Source organism: Anser cygnoides, chromosome 5 (assembly GCF_040182565.1).
Source record: "Anser cygnoides isolate HZ-2024a breed goose chromosome 5, Taihu_goose_T2T_genome, whole genome shotgun sequence".
Taxonomy (NCBI): Eukaryota; Metazoa; Chordata; class Aves; order Anseriformes; family Anatidae; genus Anser; species Anser cygnoides.
Window position 1 is genome coordinate 54088026 of NC_089877.1, and position 19281 is coordinate 54107306.

Below are 19281 nucleotides of genomic sequence, written 5' to 3' on the forward strand. Positions count from 1 at the left end.
ATCCCGCACCGAGGTCTCGAGAGTGCGTTCGGACCCACCCTCATCTCCCATCTTCACTGGAGGAAGTATAATACAAACAAAAATCGGAGTACACCATCAGTGTATTTGTTCTTGCCTGCTCTCTGCCTTTTCTTATGCTATCTCCCCCTCATCTTCCTCCCCTTCTTTGTTCTTTCCTCTCTTCATTTCTGCCCTTTTCACCTAGTTTTCTCTCCTTTTCTTGTTCAAAAAATCCTAAACTTCTGTGTTTCCCTCATTTTCCTTTAGTCTTTATTCTCTTGTTCCCTTTAGTTCCTGCCAGAGCTTTCTGCCATTTTGTCTCATTGTTCCAGTCTCTTTTCATCCTTTCTCCTCCTTTCACAAGCCTGGATGAAGTCTTGCTGAAGAAATGCCATTGTCCAGGACTCTCCTGTTGCTGCCCTGCTGCAGCTTCTTTGATGCATCGCGGCCTCTGTCTGCTCTTTCAGCAGCCAGCTGTGCACCAGGGGAGCCTTTGGGGGCTGAATTTGGTAATTACACTCCCTCTGCCCCAGCAAGGCAGCCCAACCGGATCCCAGCTTTGGCAAAGTCACCAGTCACCTTGCCATCTATGTAGAATTTTTTTAGAGTTAAATTCACGTGGGTGTTTCTGGGCATTGTGTGTCTTCCTTGCACTGATCTGGGATTTTAGTTGGTCTATTGAATTCCTCTGAAAGGTGACTTCCACGAGGCTAGAAAGAAAGAAAACTGATTTGGAAACTTGTTTTCTCTGAAAAGAGCTACTTTTTGTGGCCAAGCAGGCAGGAAAGCCTGAGGCTTTGAAAGGAAAGCTCCGAGGCAGACAAATTCATTGGGAAAGAAAGTCACCACAAGGCCCTGGCTGCGCTGGCGGGTGGTTGGCTCACAGAAAAACAGCTCGGTGACCTTGAGCTCCTGATATGAAGATATTTACAGAGAATATTGCCCCGGGCTGTGTGACTGTTCAAGGAAGGTCTCCTCCTCCTCCTTCTCCCCCACTGAGGTGAAGCCTTTGAAGCACCAACCAGCAGCCCCTGGGCAGTTGTTGCAGCAGGGCCCGAGGGGGCAGATCCACCAGGGTTTGCCCCGCAGGAGGTTTCTGCCAGGAAAGACGAGTCCTGAAGGGCCGCACGTTTCCTTGTGCAGCTCCTGGGCTGTGCGGGAGGCTGTGCTACAGGGAGAGCTGCAGGGGGGAGCAGGGAAGGCAGCGACCCCACTGGGATACAGGAACGCCCCAATGGGCCAGGTACACCCTGGGCGAAGGGGAGGTGAATCAGCCAGTCTGCAGGCTGAGCTTACCTACGTTTTCATATGGGTGAACACACCTAAGTCTCTTAGAACACATAGATCTGTGATAGCAATGTAGTGTAAGATCTGTCCAGGCAAAACTCAGTTTAATCATTTCTTTCAGACAACAAAGTGATCAGGTGGACAGGTCAAACGCCAGCCCCAGGAATGCTGGTGCAAAAGCCACGTGGATTCTGATAAAACTGAGATTTCTAGCACTGCTCTCCTATTTCTGTGCCTTTAGGAGCCAGCAAGATTGATATATGTAACAGTACACATGATTTCTTCTCCTTTTCTCTCTTTCTTCCTAATACGAGAATTACTAAAGTGACCGGTGTCATTGACCAGTAACCTCTGCATTTCTGCACCAGTCCTCAAACCACTCCTTGGGCAATCAAGGCTCCCAGCCCTTTCGGAGGGCAGACACTGCACACGTTTATAGCCCCTGAGGTGCTGCAACTTGCCCACAGCTCTTCCCGGGCGGCAGTGCAGGCACACAGCCCCAAGGGCTGCAAACCAAGCCTTTCCCCAGCCAGTTGCTTGCAGTCCCTGCTGCGCGTGGCTGGACGTGTCGGTGGCATGTGTTGTTCAAAGTGTCGTCTATTTGTGAACCGAGCGAGTCCCTCTGCAACGGCAGGTGCCCCTCACGCTGTGAAGTGGACGTGCCCGGATAAAAGTCTTTGTGGGAGATGCTTGTGCCTACTCCGGTTTTGTATCTCCGCCATGGCATGGTTTACGTATGCGTCTTTGCCTGTTTGATTTGTGACTGTTTTAAACCTAGCTTAAGGAAATTACATTAAAAAAATTATGAATGTGCCCACATACGGATTTACTCTTAATGATGATTTAAGTTCTAGTGCAATCACCATGCAACTTTCTAGTTTAATAAGCATCCTCCTTGCCTTATGCTATCCCCCATATGCTGCATGAGCTGGTCAGTGACCCACACTCTAAAGGATTAGTCAGATGATAGAAATGAGAAAATAGCCTTTATTTTTGCTCATTAGTTCCTCATAAGCTTGCTACCCTTGGCAACCCCATCACAAATTATATGGAAGAGTTTCTACAAGCCGCTGTCAGACAGTGGAGGCTGCATATCAGATCAGTGGTCTGACACGATTTTTAATTTATACAAGCCATGTATATTGTTCCTGACAGGAAATTTAGGATAATTGCTTGTAAGAAGTGACTGTTAGCTTTGGTTTCAACCAGATGAGGAGACTCCTTAGCAGTAAGGGGAGCTCCTCTAGGAGAGCCCTTCTCTGTCAGAAGTGAGCGTATGCTGACTGATGGGGTACTGGGGAAGGGGACGGCACAGACCCGGTGTGGGACAGGGACGGCACAGGCTGGGCTCTGTGCTAATGAGGCACAGAAGGAGGGAGCGGTTCCCTGCCCCTGATTCTGTCCCTAATTAGTTTTTGAACATTTTAAGGACCACTGAAAGTAGCAGTTACAGATACGCATTAGCTACCAAGAAACAAGCAAGGCCCTGAATAAAAGGCACAGATATTACTCCTGCTGCGTTTTCTGTTGCTGTCGTCTGTTGTCGTTGCCATTGCAGTGCATTTTCATTTAGGACTGGAGCTGCAGCAGGTGGGTCTCAGGGAGTGATCAAAGCAGCGCTGATTGGGACATGGACACGCTGGGGGGTGGCAGGGATCACCTCAGCTCCAAACACGATGCACACACCTGTGGTACCTGCCTGGCTCTGCGACTACACGGCTGTTGGATTTGTTGGCTGGTTGTTTCAATGCCCAGTTTGGGTGACACAGAACTGGGGGAGACCTGCGGGCGCTGCAACCACAGATTTCCAGCGTGAAGGGCCTTCACCCTTTGGGGAAGTGCCGGCGAAGTTATGGGGACCTATGTATGGAACACCTGAGAAATGACCAAGTGTTTCATCCCGCATCGCGCCAGGTCCCTGAGGAAACCCGAACGGTGCCGCATCCAACACCGCCTCTTCCAGGTGGGCGGGAAGGGGCAAAGAGATGTGGGGAGGGCCGGGGGGGCCCAAACCCCGGTGTTCCCTCAGAGAAACCGTTCCCATTTGGGGGCGGTGGGCACCCCGGGGTGGGTCTGGGTGTGTGTGGAGCGCCCCGGGGCGGGTCTGGGGAGGGTGGGAGCACCCCGGGGTGTGTCGGGCCGCTGGGGGGCGACAAGAAGGAGCCGGGGGGGGGGACACGGGGGGACGCCGGGCCGGGCCCCCCGCGGAGGCTGCGCGGGGAGGGGCGGCCCCACCGCGCGTGGGTGCGGAGCGGGGCGGGAGGCGGCGGCGCCGCTTTGTCCTGCCCACCCGCCCCCCCCCGCGCTCACACCCACACCCCCACACCCCCACAGCCGCTCGCACACACGCAGCGCAGCCGGCAGGGAGCCGGCAACATGGCCGGGCCGGCGGAGGGGCCGCCCGCCGCCGCCGCGCTGCCCGGGTAAGGGGCGAGTGGGGCGGCCCCCCCCCCCCCACCCCAAAACCCGGACGCTCCCCCCCCCGTTACGGCCCCCGCCGCCTCCGGGAAGATGAGGTGAGTGTGTGTGCGGGGACGCGCGGCTCCTCCCGTGTCGGTGTCACGCCGTGTGTGTGAGGGGGGGGTAAGATGGATGGTGCGGGTGGGTGGTGACATCGGAGGCGCGGTTTCGGCTGTCGCTGCCTCGAGCCGCCCGGCGGGTACAAAGGCTGTAAGCAGGCGGTGGGGAGCGGGGGGGGGCTCCCGGCTTCGGGCTGCAGCTCCCCGGGGGGGACCGAGCCGCCGGCACAGCCCCCGGGGGCGAGACTTGTGGCGAGCCCCCCTTTCTGCTCCCCCGTCTGGGCAGGCAGCCTCCCAGCCCGCAGGTTTCCCTCTCCCCAGGCCGGCTTGTCCCTAACAGAAAAGGGAAAGGATCTGCTCCGGGCGGGCGAGTGCCCGGTGGAAGGAAGGCGTTGCTTGTTGTGGTTCGTCCTCCCCCAGACCTCGCTCTTTCCTCCTCAGTTCAGGAGTTGACTCGAGCTGTCAGTATCTCGGAGCAACGCAGCCTCTGATTCAGCTAACGCCGGTGGTTCTTTCCACCGAGTTGTTATCTTTAGAAAGGTAAAAGCACTTCGGGAAACGTTAAAAATGGAAGTAACGGCCGCCTTTCTGCGGTGCATAATCCCCGAATCGCAAGGTTTGCGTTGCTCCTGGAAGTCCGGCTGAATGCATTGACGGCTGCATTTGCTCCCGACGCTACCACGTGTGCCAAAGGCTTGGAGGCGCAATTACATGCGTGTCTGTCTTACCGTCGGTTTCCTTCACTTGCTTTAAATGTTGTCATTGGGGAGGGCTGAAAAGCACACAGGTGCGCAGCGCCATGCGACCGGTGTCCTGCACCTCTCCGGTCAGCGCACAGAAAGCACATCGCCCTCGTCTCACCTGGTCTGCTCACGGGGCTGCTCGGGGACCACCAAACGCAGCACCTGGCAGCCGAGTTTCCCCTCGCTCCCTCCCCTCCGTCAGCGGAGCTGCTCCCCAGGACTCGGCCTCTTTGCCCTGTAGGTGACCGGTAAGCACACCTCGTGCCCCAAGCGGGCACCACGGGGCTGGCTGGAAGCTGGCACGGTTGTGAGGCTGCTCCGTGCGAGCACACGCAGTCGGTGGGTGTGCTTTGTGGTGGGAGAGGTAGCAGGAAGGAGGGAGACCCAAAGACAGGCTGCGAATTGGAGCGCCGTAATAATCCCCATCAGAGGAGGTGCGAGCCATTCTGGAAAGAAAAAGCGGCTTGCCCCCAGGAAGGGCTTTGTGGTTTCCCTGTTTCCTCACGGCTGATGGTGATGGATGGACAGACAGACGGACAGAAGGGGTGCTCCTCTAGGCTGGGCCCCTCGTGCTGGGCTGTGCCCGTTTGGGCAGGGGGCAGCGCCTGAAGTTGGGCCACGTGCACTGTGGATGCTTCTTGGCGTAGCTGCTCCTCTGCGTCTCGCCCATGTGATGCTCGCAGTCTGCAAGTGTGCCACCCGTACAGCGGTCCTGTCTCGCCAATACTGTACCTCAATGTACGGGCTTGCGCTGTCTTTCTAAATGAGCTTCTGCTTTTAAAGGCTTCTGTTTCTGATTTTTTCCTTGCTCGTATAGTCTTTACTCTATGGGTACTACTTACCAGTAAATATACGTCTGCAAATCACCTAAAACCCTTTTCAGTGACAATTCCTGTTTAACAAATCTAGGCTATATAATTCCAAAGGGCCCTGGCAGGCTATAAAGTCATTTAATAAAAACCTTCTTAAAACATTTGCTTAGCCACGTGTGTTTTATTTATATTGCATTTTGTGGTGAATAAATTGCAGTGCCGTTCTTTGCACCATTGCTATGTGGCAGTTATATGATGCTTGCCATTTTTAAGTAAAAATTTCCATTTATATTTTGATAATTTCTTTATGTCTTTACTTCAAAGGCATAAAATGCGTGTGTAGTGGGTGTACCACAGGCCTTAGTACTAAAAGATTATAATAGACATTTTATCTCAAAAGTGGTTTATGATTCCTGGGTGGAAAATGCTGAACTGCAGAGGTGTTATTACTTCTTAGTATATAAAAATATTGCTGTAGTACAATAAATATTGAGGTTATTCTACAGCAGATAGTCACTTATTCTTGCAGGTAACAGAATTGTCTCATATTTGGGATGAGACAATGTATCTGAATATTACTGCAGATAAAATAAGATTTGTACGTTCTATCAGCGTGAGTGTAACCTCGCATTTGTTAGTCAGACATTTAGTTTATAAGGATCTGTGTTTCAGGGGTCTCTCATGAAAAGTAAAAACCAGCTATAGCGTATCGTGTGCATGCTTGAAAAAAAAATCTTCACAGTGTCTCTCTTAGCCATGCTGTTAAGTTGGCTACATGTGCTACAGTCCTAAATTTGGCTACATGTGCTACAGTCCTAAATTCATAGCATAAACTTGGTTCAGTAGCAAGAACCATAGATGTTTCTTTCTTTTGAAACCTTTTGTTTTGGACATAAACAAGCGAAGCCTTTACATTTGATCCAATCAACACAAAGCGTAGAGCATTTCATTTTCTTCCACGTTTTCTGCTCACGAAGCAGTTCATGAGGTAATTCACGAGGTTTGCCAAAGCTTTTGATTTGCTTGGGGGCTAACGGGAGCTATAGGTATGCATTGTTAGTTACTAAGGTTTCTTTGTCGTCTTTACTCCTTTTTTTCTGTTTCTCTCCATAACAAATCAGAGAGAATGTGTTGTTTCCATTTATAATGTCTCTGGAATTGGGGTTGCTGACCTTGTTGGACTAGCGGCCCGTGTAGCCCAGCGTGCTGTCCCCTGTAGGAAACTCGTAGCATCCCCTGAGATGGATAACAAACTCAAGTCGTCTGTAAAGTCCCATTTAGCCCTGTCGCTGGTAATTGATTTCTGAGCTGGAGCAGTATGTTTGCAACTTAGTTTGTTTAATTCTATCAGACTCGGAACTTGAGAAACCCCGTCCTGTCCTTTTCTGACTGCTGCTCCTTGCCTTGGCTTGGAGGCGTGCCGTGGCCGAGCTCTCACACCGCCTTGCCTTGCGTGGAGGTTGGTGGCCCTTCAAGACAAACCCGTGCCACGCAGTCCCACCCGTGTCATCCGTGAGAAAACGCCCAGCCCCTTGGCTGTCGTTTCATCAGCAAGATCCCAAGCGTGGATGCGATCCTGCAGGCAGAAAATTGCTTTTGTGGCTCTGCTTAGGTCTTTGGAGGGGTGCTCTGGCTCTGGCTGCAGACAGCCCCTTTGTCAGCAGATGCTGTGCCTCTGCTGAGGGTGCAGCGCGGTGGCTGTGCCCGTGCAGACACAGTGGCCACGGTCCTTCTGCAGCCAGGCAATGCCGGCTGGCCTTCAACATGCCCTTGGTGTAAGGAAACGCGAGCAGGCAGGCCAGTTATATCACTTTCATTCTCATTGTTACTCTGTGTGCTTAGAAAATAAACTTACTTTCCCGTCTCTAAAATGAGGTACAAACTCTGGACATCTTTTTGTTCATTCCCTCTTTTTGGAAACCTTTTGTCTTCTGTTCCTGTAATGATACAGCCGAGGCCGAGCATAATTTATAAAAGTGAGGGCGTGCATGTCTGTAACTTAGTGTTGTGGCTGTGTGTGGCGTTTCACTCCTGTGCTGTTCTGGATCACTCAGGCTCTATTAAGTAACAGACATCCTAATGCAGAACAGCTCTGTTGGAAGTGTGTCATGGTTAAAGGTGTCTGCGTGTTCCTTCTTTGTACCGAGCCAGGTGCTTGCATTTGACAGTACAACACTTGTCTCTTTGTGAATATTTACGTTTTCTGTAAAGAAGCATCAAAACCTTTCCAAAAGTGCAAATACCGTTTAGGCTCAATTAGTTCCCTGAGACTTGCAGGCTAGCAGTTTTGTGGTTTCTTTTTTTTCTTTTTCTTGCTATCCATGCACTGCACGAGATGAGCAATATCAAACCGCTTTAGAAAAGATTTCTAAAGCTGCTGCCAAAGTGAAATGAATCCTGACTAATGCTTAGTCCTAATAATTACAGAATTAAAATAAAAGAAATTGAATGAGCTATAGATTTTCTGTATCTAAAAAGTTCAGTGTAGATACTTGTGTTTGCTGAATCTGCATCTGAATCTTAGGGTTATCTCATCTGCTTTCTATTTACATTAAAAAATAAATACAACTAGATCATTCCTATATTGTCCTTCATTGCAGTGGAAACCGCCCTGGTGTATGTCGGTGGTGTGCCTCCAAGAGGACGGGGAGTTTCAGGATGTGTGTTCTGCGCTTTTCATGGTCATTTCAGGACACTTGGGATCCATCATCCTTTCCCCCCTTTCTTTTCCTCAGCCCTGTGTCTGGTTGCAGTTTCTCAGGAGTGCCGAGCAGAGGGGAGGCAGCTGCGCCACGCTGCTCTGTCTCACCCCTTCCATCTCCCTTGGGCAGGTTTCATCCGCAGCTCCCCAAGACTTCCACCTCCGTCTGCTTTTCGATCTGACGCCTTACAACGAGGGGAAGCGACCAAAAGATGCGCTCGAGTGTTTGGGCGGCGAGGCTGCCCCCCCTGCAGCCGCGGCACGAGGAGGAGAGGCCAGGCCTCTGCCCGAGGTCCCTGGGGAGAGCCGTGGCAGCACCCAGCGGTGCGTGGGCTGGCCTGCCTCGCTCCTGGCAAAGTGTACGCGCAGGCTGTTGGCCAGCACCTGGGAGATGTTTCCAGCTGTAGGAAGCGGTGTTACGTGCTGCTTCACCCGGCACACCGAGGGTAACCGCTGGTTCTCCTGGGGACGGCTCCGTGCCCATGGGTGTGGGTGCACATCCCTCTGTGGTGCTCAAGCTGTGTCTCAGGCTGGGCTGTGACTGTGTGAAATCAAAAATCCATCAAATTTATTATTTTTTTCCTGTCTTTTCATTTCTGGAATATTTACCACCACACAACTTTCCTTCCAGTGAGACTGTTTTTGTGTTGAAGTAAACATGAAGAATGATATTGACAGTCTTTCTAAAATGATCCTTGGCCTTAAGGTTATAAAGGCGTTAAAAATATCTATTTTTTAATCAGAGAAGACAGACGGGGCAAGTCCTTACCAAAAATCAGAGCCTGGAAACCTCCTCCACATTTCTGTTTGCCAGAAGTGCCATTCTGCAGCATCACAGCAACTAAGGAAGCGTTACACTTTGCTGGGTGTTTCACAGTTGTTGAGTGGGAGAGACATGTGGGGGCCAGAAAGTTTGGATTTGCCTTCCTGAGGCAAGCCTGAAGGCCTGATGTTTGTCTCAAGTTCAGGGTTAACTTACGCATTTCTTTTGTGCTCTGGTTTCTCTCACCCAAGCTGTGCCAGTTTGGCCATTTGCAGCTTGGTAGGGTGAACGGGATCATTACGTCCTTGTCTGCAGAGACAAGGTAATTCCCACCTTCCACACCTGAAGAGCCTACATGTACAGGGTAGGAAGCAAGGGTCCCCTGGCGCCACCAGAAATGTTCATGGAACCATTTATCCAGGGAATGCTATTACTGCGACTTAGCATTTGGTATTTACTATGATGATAGCCCTGCCATTCCTCTTACCCACCACAAACTCTTCTGCCCGGGCTCCCCAGTGCTTGCGTTACAAACCGTGAGCCCAGCCAGCAGTGCGGATGAGCGTTTTTGACGACTGACCGTGCGCCCAGTGCAATCAAGGACTTCACGGCAGGAGGTTGTTCCTCAGTTATCCATGCTGCTGACCAGGAAGTCAACACCCCTCCTTATATCGCTAAACCTCTCTCCCCACCTGAATTTCCTGGGGGTTTTGATGCCATCGCCCACCAGCCAGCACAAGGCTTGACCAGGTTGCCCAGAGAGGTGGTGGAGGCTCCTTCTCTGGAGATATTCAAACCCTGCCTGGATGCCATCCTGCGTATGTGCTCTAGGTGACCCTGCTGGGCAGCGGGGTTGGACTAGGTGATCTCCAGAGGTCCCTTCCAGCCTCGGCCATGCTGTGATTCTGTGACCCATTTCTCCGGAAGGCCCTCGCTTTTTGGGCGCAGGTCTCGGGTAGGTGAGCAATTCATTCCTCAGGCAGTAGGTGTCATTCCTGCAGCTTGAGATCTTGGTATTCTCTCCTCCTTCAGCTCACGTAGGTGCTGAGAAGGACAGACACGATTTGCTGAAAAAATCTATGAATAAAAAGCTGTGTAGAACAGCTCAGCTTGGTGTAGTACTGCGAATCGTAGCGTGCCGCGGGATCCCACGGATGCCCTAGCAGGGAGGCCGTGGTGGCTTGGGCCTGGCTGTCGCGGCCTGGGCCTTATCGCTGCGGTGAGCTCCTTGGTGCAGGGGTGCTGTGCTGCTTCAGCTGCTCCGCGCCTGCTGAATCTCTTAACCTCTGTGGCTTCAGTTCTTTATCTGCTGCAGGACGGCAGTACTTACCTGAGGGGGAACGAAGAAGGTTAAGTAGCTAGGTCTCAGTCTAGCACGGGATTTAAGGATGTGCTTAAGCTTGGTTCTATTGAAGGCTTTGCTTTGCTAGAATAGTGACTCTGTTCGGAAAGCATTTCTGAGGATGAAGAGTGTAATATCACTAATCACTAAGCATTACAGTAAGGTTCCTTGTGTTCTCCATGTTGCTGTCTGTTCCTTCCTCCCCTTTGCATTTTCCCCCTTTTCCCATCATTCGCTGCTGCTGCTCCCCAGTCAGAATGAGCGTTGCTTCCTTCCTGTGCCTCCGCTCTTTATCCCTCGTTAGTAAGCCACTCCCTCAGTAACAAGGGGATCTAGAAAATACACTGAAATGGCATTAGCAAGAAGTAGGTCCGCGGTCACCATAATCCCTTTAATTGCATGCTGTATCCTTTCCTCCCCGTAGCTGTGCGCAGACCGGGCTGTTGGCTGCAGGGATGTATGTGTGTGTCTGCATGCGCTTCCCCACGCGCAGCGGCAAGAACTGAACGCAACCAGGACTGTTGAATGCTTGTGATAAAAGGCTAGCTTAAATAAGTAAATACAAGTGAAAAAGCTGGACCTGGAAATAAGCCTGCTTACATGTGTGTTGGATGAGCAGGGATATGACTTCAGCACTGAACAGACCAGCGTTACTCAACTTGTGGTTTGTGGTCCAAATGACATCAAAAGAGTTCTAAAAATGCCTGCAAAATCCTTTAAAACAAGGAAGTTAAAATCATCCACATGTGTACATATTTTCCTGCAGTTTGTACGCATGTATTTCTGCCCATTAGCTCTTTACTGTTGTCATTACCCAGTTAAAATGTTTTTAATACTAAAATCATTATTTTATTAAATGACTCTGTTGTGTCTGTCACTCTCATTCCCACCTGCCAAACAGTGCTAGGATTTGAGATAATCTGTGAATTCCTTTTTGAAAAGGATTTGTAATTTAAAGTGAGAGAAATACTGGGCTAGCATATTTTTGACATAATGAGGTAACTTTAATATTCCGACTTTATCACGAATTAGTGTTGAGTGCTGCGATACATTTGCATGCTAATCTGTCTAAAATACATCGTCTAGGTAAATCTTAGTCAATTTTTGATCCCACAGCTGTTACATTAAGAAGTAAGGGTTTGAGTCATCCCGATGTAGCAGCCTTGCTGTTCTCAGGCACTTAATTTCTTTGACTAATCAGATCAATGAAAGAGAAAGCGTGAGTTTATATATTTATTTTACCCGTGTGCTTAATAAAATGCCTTTTAACTGTCCCTGTTTGTTGTTTGGCTTGTCTGGTGTTAGGGACCATCTGTGAATAAATGCAGCGCAGAGTTAGGTCCTTCCCTGTAGCTTCAGCGCGCCCGGCGTTTGCAGTTAGAGGGGCGAACTGCAGCGCTGCCTCCTCAGCTCCTGCCGCCGGGATCCGTAACTCGCGGCGCAGTGCTGTGCCTCCACCAGCAGCAGCCCGGTGTTGGGATGGAGCCTCCCCACCTAGGGCGGCAGCGGTGGAAGAGTAGGATCTTGCCATTTTTAGCATGAAGGGTTTTCTATTGACAGCACAACTGGAGGGAATTAGCGAAGCACAGCGTGCAGTTCAGTGGGTCTGGTTGACTGTATCTGTCTGGGGACAAAAGGCTGTCGAGCAAACTACGTTGCGCTTTTTTATCAAGTGCAGCTGGAAACAAGAGTTTCTGTTGAAGAGGTGGCACGGGGCTGTGGCAGGGCAGCCTCCTGCCCTACGGGCCCTGCCCACAGCCAGGCAGATTCACAGCCGGGTGGAGGCAGTGGCCTCAATTCAGCAATGCGTGTAATGAGCAGGGCAGCCAGAGGAAGGAGCTTCCCGAAGCCTGACCTGCTGGCTTTTGGCTTGGCGTCTATTTGTTTTAACTGGCGCTGAGCTCTCAGACGCCGTTTACAGCACGTGAACCACCTGCAAGCACTACCACATTGCTGCTGTGATCCCTGCGTGCAGCCTGGGGCTGTGCCTGGCTTCTCCTGCGAGCAGCCCCGTCCCGTCCCGTCCCGCGGGCTGCCCCGGCCCCTCTCACACCGCAGGCAGGGGGACAGCAGCTGGAGCTGCAGCATCGAGGTCCCGGTCTTGAGAAGACTTGCACGCACTCCTGACCTTGTTACTGGCAGCAGCATCCTTGATGTTTGTGAACCGGCTGACCGTTGTGATAAGACCACTGACCGTGATAAATCGAAGTACGTGCACGCAAATTGACAGGGCTGGGGGCTGGTGGGGCGGTGAAGGCTGGCTTCTGCAGCCAAAGGCAAAGCCAATCGGGGGAAATCTTGTGGCTTTTAGAAAGGGAACCAGAAGCTATCCTATTCCTGTCCTGTGTCTGGAAGTCCTGGCATCTAACACATACAAATATGAACATAAGCATCTCGTGTTTTTTCTTTTTTTAAAAGAGGATGGGAAGCACTTCAGGGTGGAAAGGGGAAAGAGCAGAGGAGGCCAGCGGGTGGTACGTGGAGTGGGTTTAATGAGAAGCAGCAGCGAGGCCTGGGCTGGTGGAGCCCTCAGGGTGAGGCTTTTGGGGGTTCAAGAGCAAAAATAGAGGTGAGGAGTGAATGGAAAGACGGTGAGAGCTACTTCAGTGGTGCAGCCTGCATTTAGGGTAACTGAGGAGCGTGTGTGCGTGCAGTGAGGGGTCCCCGTTGTGTTGGCCGTGGGGAGCACTCCCTTGCTTTGTCATCTATGCGATGTTGCCCAAGGATGAGCAGCAAGGGCCTCCTTGTACCCTCTGTCCTGACTTGCTAAACAAAAGCAGTGCCAGAACTGCGTGACTGCAACCCTCTGCAATCTCAAAAAACCTGAGCCAGCACGCTATTTTAAAATTTCATGGCATTAAATATGAGTGCTGCAGAAATAGCAAAGGGGAAAACAAGCCGGGCAGCAAACTAGGGAAGATGGAAACAAGTTTTAAAAAGCAATAAATGCACATGAGGGCATGTCTCAGGCTTGTTTGGGGGTGTGCAGGGTGAGTGCCATTCCTGCATCGCACATTTATGTGTCACTGCTGTCCTGAGCGTGGCTGGAGCTCCGGTGTCAGTACTAAAGTGGGTCCAGCTTAGCCAGTGCTCCCAGTCTCAAAGAAGAGCTGTGTTATTTTCAGCTGGACCTGTCCCCAGGTCAAGACCACCATGGAGCTGCATCAATGTTTGTCAGCATCTTGTGAGCAGCGCTGGGGGAGTGGAGCGAAGGCAACAGTGGAGGTGGGAGCTTGTCCAGGCAGCCCCAGCCTAAATGCTTCTGCATCCACCCTCCTCTCAGTGCTGACTTCATACTCACAGGAGCTTAAATTTAAGTCACTGCGTGGTCAGAGCAGCCGTGCTTGCTAAGGATTTCCATGGCAAAGGGCTAAAACAATAGTGCTTCTTCCTTACACCGGAGCACTTTCTATAGCCTCCTCTTCTTGACACCGGTCTCCAGCCTCTGATCTCACCACTGCACACCTAGTTGCACGCTGCTGCCAGCTGTCACCTGCTATTGCCATCAGGCTCTGTTCGTCATTCTTTTGCTTTGGAGTTTTGGACACCTTTTGTGACCCGTGAGGATGATAATCCTGACTGGACACTGCAAAACAAAGGGTGCAGCTGAAGGTTTCCTGAGCAACCGTTTTAGAGGTGTGCTTGGGTATTAGAGGCTGTGGTTAAGCCTGATCTTGCTAAAGTCCTAGTCTTCTATTTGAATGCAGTAAGTTTATAACCTAATATCAATTTCCATCTCTGATTCCCCAACACACGTGTCAATGTGATAGTCCTGAACTGAGGTTCAGCTTCACAGATGGTACCTGCATCACAGAAAACAATAGATGCCGAGTGCCCTAGATATGGCACAGTGCATTTGTGTACACGTCTCTGTACACGGAAAAATCTTTCACGGTAAAAAGCAGAGTCACGTAACAGGAACGTGAAGGGAGTTTGGTGGAAGACTCAGGGGTGACTTTGTAAGTGTTGGAGCAGGGTAATCAGAATAGGACCCTATAATGGTGAATTAATATGACAAGTGACTTTAACACATCTGCCTAAATAAGTTGGCTTTTATAATTTTTTGTTATTTTATTAAAAACAACATGGGAAACACACCGAACATTTTAGTGACCTGGTGTTTAAAAGATAACCACATCAAATGCCGTGGCTTCCTTGGGGGTTGTCTCAGGTTCCTTCAGGACATGCGCTGCTAATGGCCCGTTAACATCTATTCAGCTACTGCAAATGCAGCAGGATTGAGGGGTGAAGACTTGCAGGGACCGACTCTCACTTTTCAGACGCTGGACTACAGGTGGGAGTTAGCAAAGGTTGGGAAGACGGGGAAAGCCATCACGGAGAGTGACCACGCAGTAGTCCTTCCAGCACATCCTCAGCGGGCTACATAACCTCAGGTACCCCTTTCCTGGGGAATGAGTTTGACATCTCAAAACTGTAGGTTGTGGGGGGAGCTTCCCAGTATCTCCTATATTCTCTGTTGTCTCTTTCTATTGTGAAGTTCTCTGCAGACAGACATGAAGGAAAATTAATCCAAATCACCTAAAATGTGAACGTAAAGTAAATTAGGTAAACTACATTAAACCATTGTATATATTCTCTGATTCAGCGTTCGCATGACCTTAATTTGATTAAGTTTAATTCACATCAAAGTAAATTATACTAAATATGAAATAGGGTTGATTTAATTAATAACGAGTGTGTCTGCAGGGATCTAATGTGGTTTGATTCATTCAGGAATGTTAATTCACATTACCATTCTAGAGCTTTCTCATGTAAATAAACCCTACAGGACAGTTTATTAGTTATGGCTAAACTGGTGGAATTGCGGGTTGATTCTCCATGGCTCTAGAAAGACCTTCCCACCACACTCCTTATGTGGGACTTCACGATCGTTTGTTTGTGGGGTGTCTTGTTAATGTGTTAATCAATGCAAAGAAAACCCAACAGTATTCCGTTGGGTTATCCAACCTCTGAGCTGTTATGTGGCTGCAGGGTGCTCCACGGGGTAAAGGCAGGGTGTGATTGTGTGATCAGGGTGAAGAGGCTGGGGACTCGTTTTGTCTGCTGCCTCAGGTCAGCCCTTTGTGCACGAGTCTGCCTGCTGTGGCAGAATTCATGTGCTGGAATTTCACTCCCAGTTGTGTTACATCGCACGTGGACCAGAAGTCATGAGTCCTGCTGGCATTGCTCAAAACCAGATATCACCGAGTTTGATTTGCTCAGCATTTAGCTACAACTATCATGTATTACTTTACTCTGGCTTGTACTCTCTTCCTCTCGCTTCTTTTCTTCTTTGTGCCTATGTAGTACTATGGCATGTATTTACTGAATAGCCATCACCTACGTAGCTTGTGCTTTCAGTATACTCAGGCTCTACTGACCCACTTTCTTAATGCTTTTCTTCCTTTTCCATCCATGGCTTTAAAGTTCTGTGATTATATTTTTTTGCAGAATGATTATTGCAGAATGTACATGCTGTAATTGCAAAGATAGGATACCTGGAATGGCTGAGACCTGCAAGTTTGTGTAGGGTGTTTTTAAGGACTTGCTTTGTTTTCGGAAGTTTTTGGCTTCATCCAAACGACTTCAGATTTCGCAGTGCTGTGCTCCAAGTGTAAAAGAAGTAGCAGAACTGAAGCAACAGATTATTGTCAACAGTTTGCCAAACTAAACTACTGAAGTGGCTTCAGGAGAAAAATGTTTTTTAAATGTGATTTAGATGTAGCTAAGTTGATCTAATTCCATAGCTATTATTATTATTATTTTATTTTTATCTGAAGATGAGTAAAGTAATATTTGAAAAATAGAGAAATGACCCAAAACCAGGCCTGAACATTAACACGAACCCTAATTTTGATGCCAAAGTCTCTGGACTATGGGGGGCTGGAAGGAATACAATATTGTGCTTCAAAATTCCCTTGAAGTCTCTCCCCAGTGTACTGGGCAATGCTGGCTGTCCCTGTTGGCCTCTTCACACCTTCTAGTTTCAACTTGGTCAGGGAACGACTCCAAAATAGCGGCCAAAGGGATGCTGTTAGTCTCTCAAAACTTCCCGTGATTATTTGGTTCATTCTGTCTGGAAACCAGGCTTTGAAACCACTGAATTATGCCCATCTCATCCTGTTTGAATATCAGCACATCCAGACATATAAACAATGTGCTTCTTCATGAGGCGATGAAAATCAATGAGGCTTTGAAAAGACATGCTCTTTAAAGTCAGGGCCTTATTTGGGAAGTTGCAAGAAGCTTGGCTGTCACAAGAGAATATTTTGGCTCCGTGACAGTTTCCTTTATACGGTCCTCCAGCGAGGAATCTCCTGTGTTTGTGCAGTGATAACTTGCAAGTGTTGCATGCCTTTTATTTCCCCAGGAATATTTGCTGTAGGAGAACCCAATGTGGTGGTCAAAAGAGACCAAAGACCCCTTTGGACCTCTCTCTGGTCCAGTGCAGAGAAAGCAGGATTTCAAAGGTAGACTTCGAAAAACTCAAGATACTTCAGAATTCCTGAGCAGATTCACATATGCTTTTATTACAGTTACTTCTATATACCCATTTTTCCATTACTTATTTGTTGAGAGCCACCTTTGATTTATGTAAATGTGGGGTTGTTTAGAAATGACTTGGTCTGCCATCACCCTTTTTTTTTTTTTTTTCTTAACACTTCTTGGGAACATTTCCTTTATGTTAGTAACTCCTTGGGAACCATGGTGGGATAAAAGAGCCTACATTATAGAGATAAAAAATAAACGGAAGGGAAGGCATCAGAGATAGAAGCATTTTAGGCATAGTTATGTGGGGAGAGTGAGAGAAGAGACAGACAATTTTCATAGCAGCATTTTGAAACGGTTTCTGAAAAGATAGTTGAAAGAGAAAGAAGGATTAGAGAAGAAAGTTATGATTATAAGCTAAAAATCACCGTGCCTGTTACCGAATCCTTGTCTACATGAAAATAGAACGGAATGTAGAAATATTGCAGAAACTGCAGCCGTGCAATTTAGTGAAGTGCTGAGGGAAGAGAAGCTCAAGGGCATGCTGATGTTGGAGACCTGAGGTACAGAGATGTGCAATGCCATATGGATCTGTTCCATATGATCATGACACTGGTACCCTTGAACATCAATAATAATAGTATTTGAAGAGGCTGAGCAGTGAAGGAACAGAGGGTAGGGTCAGCACAGTCTGGTTGTGGGACTACGACTTATCCTTGGGATTTCACACCCACAAATGGTACAAAATTCCCATCTCTCCAGGATATCAGATCCTCTCGTCCACTTGTTCGTGCTGGGTTTTCTTTGATTTGTTCTTGCCATTCCTGTGCTCGTATTGACCCTACATACGTTTCAGCTTTTTTTCACTCTACCCAGCCCCTTTTTATTTCTGAGGAGGTTGGAGGCAGCTGTACAGGCTCTGTCCCCAGCCCTGCACCCCTACAATGCTGAAGAACACACTTAGTGAGCGCTGGTGTGTCTTTGGAGAGAGGGAGCTGGAGGGGGTGGCGAGCCTGGAGCTGAGTCAGCCCGAGGGTCCAGCATTGCTTGTGTTTCCCATGTGCCAGCACCGCCTGATAATACTGGTGTCACTTAACATTGGGCTCATCCCGAGCACCCTGAGGTAGCAGGGAGAAGAGTGGTAGTGCCCGTGGCAGGGGATGAGAAAGCAAGATACTTGCATCTTAGGGGAGCTATTTGCAACAGGGATGAGGAATTCAACTCGGAATGTGTTGAAAATGCGGAAGAATAGCGATGCATACCAGTGGCTGGGAATTAAGAAGGAATTTTGTGAGTAAGGGGAGTAAGTTGTGGATGACTGAGTTTTTGCGATGGTCCATCTCTGTATGAGGCTCAGGAATTCACCTGCAGAGCCTTGCCCCCTCCGTCTCCACTCCCAAGGTCTGTCTCCCCTTTCAAGGTTGCACTGACTGCTCTGTAGTTTCATTCACTGGAAATTAGCTAAGCCAGGATTTGATGGAGATATTTATCTGTGATGGCCTGACCATTTCCTTCAGGAAGTCGTTCATACTTGGAAAGAGCAATGTATCTCATGTCAGAGGATGGGTCACGGTCACCTCCCTTTAACTCCAGAGATGAGGGAAGTAGGATTTGGCTTGTGACTAAAAATGTAACTCCTGAAGAAGATGCAAGTCAGATGGTGCCCAGTGCTGTTTCAAACGCTCTGGAGTACCCAAGTGATGTACGAGTGGCTGATGGCCGTGACCTGTGGGACACCACAGCCCACTGCACGTGTGCTAGGCACCTGCATTTAGGCAACTGGTTTGAACCCCAGGCCATGCCAGGCAGGATGGCAGCGAGACTGTGCCGTGTTTCAGCAGTGAGCACTGCGGGGAGGACAAAGCTTTCGTTTGCTGCAGTTCACTCTGGGCTTTGGTGTGGAGAAACCAGCCAGTGGCCCTGGAGCCCAGACTGCTCTGATGGCAAAGCTCACACCTTATTTCTCCTCCTGTCCTTTCCTGTTCCTGTACGCCTGCTTTGTGTAGTGTTGAGGTGAACAGAATTGTATCCCGTTGCTTTTCCCAAGGTTGCAGCCTGGTTGTGGGATGAGATCTGTGTGGCTTGCCTGCCAGTCAGGTCTGAGCGATGGAGAAGGCCTGGTCAGCAGGGGTGGGGGCAGTGGGTGCAGTGCTAAGCCTGGTTCATGGTAGCGTAGAGCATGCTGTACTAGCGCTCCTTGGCAGTAAAAACGGTACTGGTGGTACCAGCGGTCGTTGATCGCAGTTGTACAGCCTACGTCAGTGTTTTTGAAAGACAGAGCAAAAAGTGGGACCATTCAGTTGAGAAGTGGTAAGCCGTGCAGTTACCGCTGGCCGGGGAGGAGCTGTGGGCGACCGTGGACTCTGCCCTCCCTCCCCTGCTCTCCTGGGTTCTTCTGCCTGGGCAGTACTGGCTCGGGCCACTGGGCAGCAACGGTCTGGTTTGTGTGGCTGGAACACGGGTCTGGGAGCTGGGGAGCCAAAACGAGAATCCAGACTTTACCAGTAACTTTGTTATGAGATCCTGGAGGAAGCCGTGTGGCTCCCCTCACTCGTGCACCTTCCACCTCAGAAATCCAGATCGTATGCTGTAACTCACAGGGAAATTAGGAGAGGGACACACAAT

General features: G+C 49.5%; 1 protein-coding gene across 1 annotated transcript in view; it reads left to right on the forward strand.

Moving 5' to 3' along the window:
- Positions 1 to 3590: 3590 nt before the first annotated feature.
- Positions 3591 to 19281, forward strand: part of EVL (Enah/Vasp-like) — a 146492-nt gene continuing 130801 nt past the window's right edge. The window contains exon 1 of the mRNA XM_048069736.2: positions 3591 to 3803. Within this exon, the coding sequence (XP_047925693.2) occupies positions 3799 to 3803 (5 nt within the window). The 5' untranslated portion in view covers positions 3591 to 3798. The remainder of the gene's footprint in view (positions 3804 to 19281) is intronic.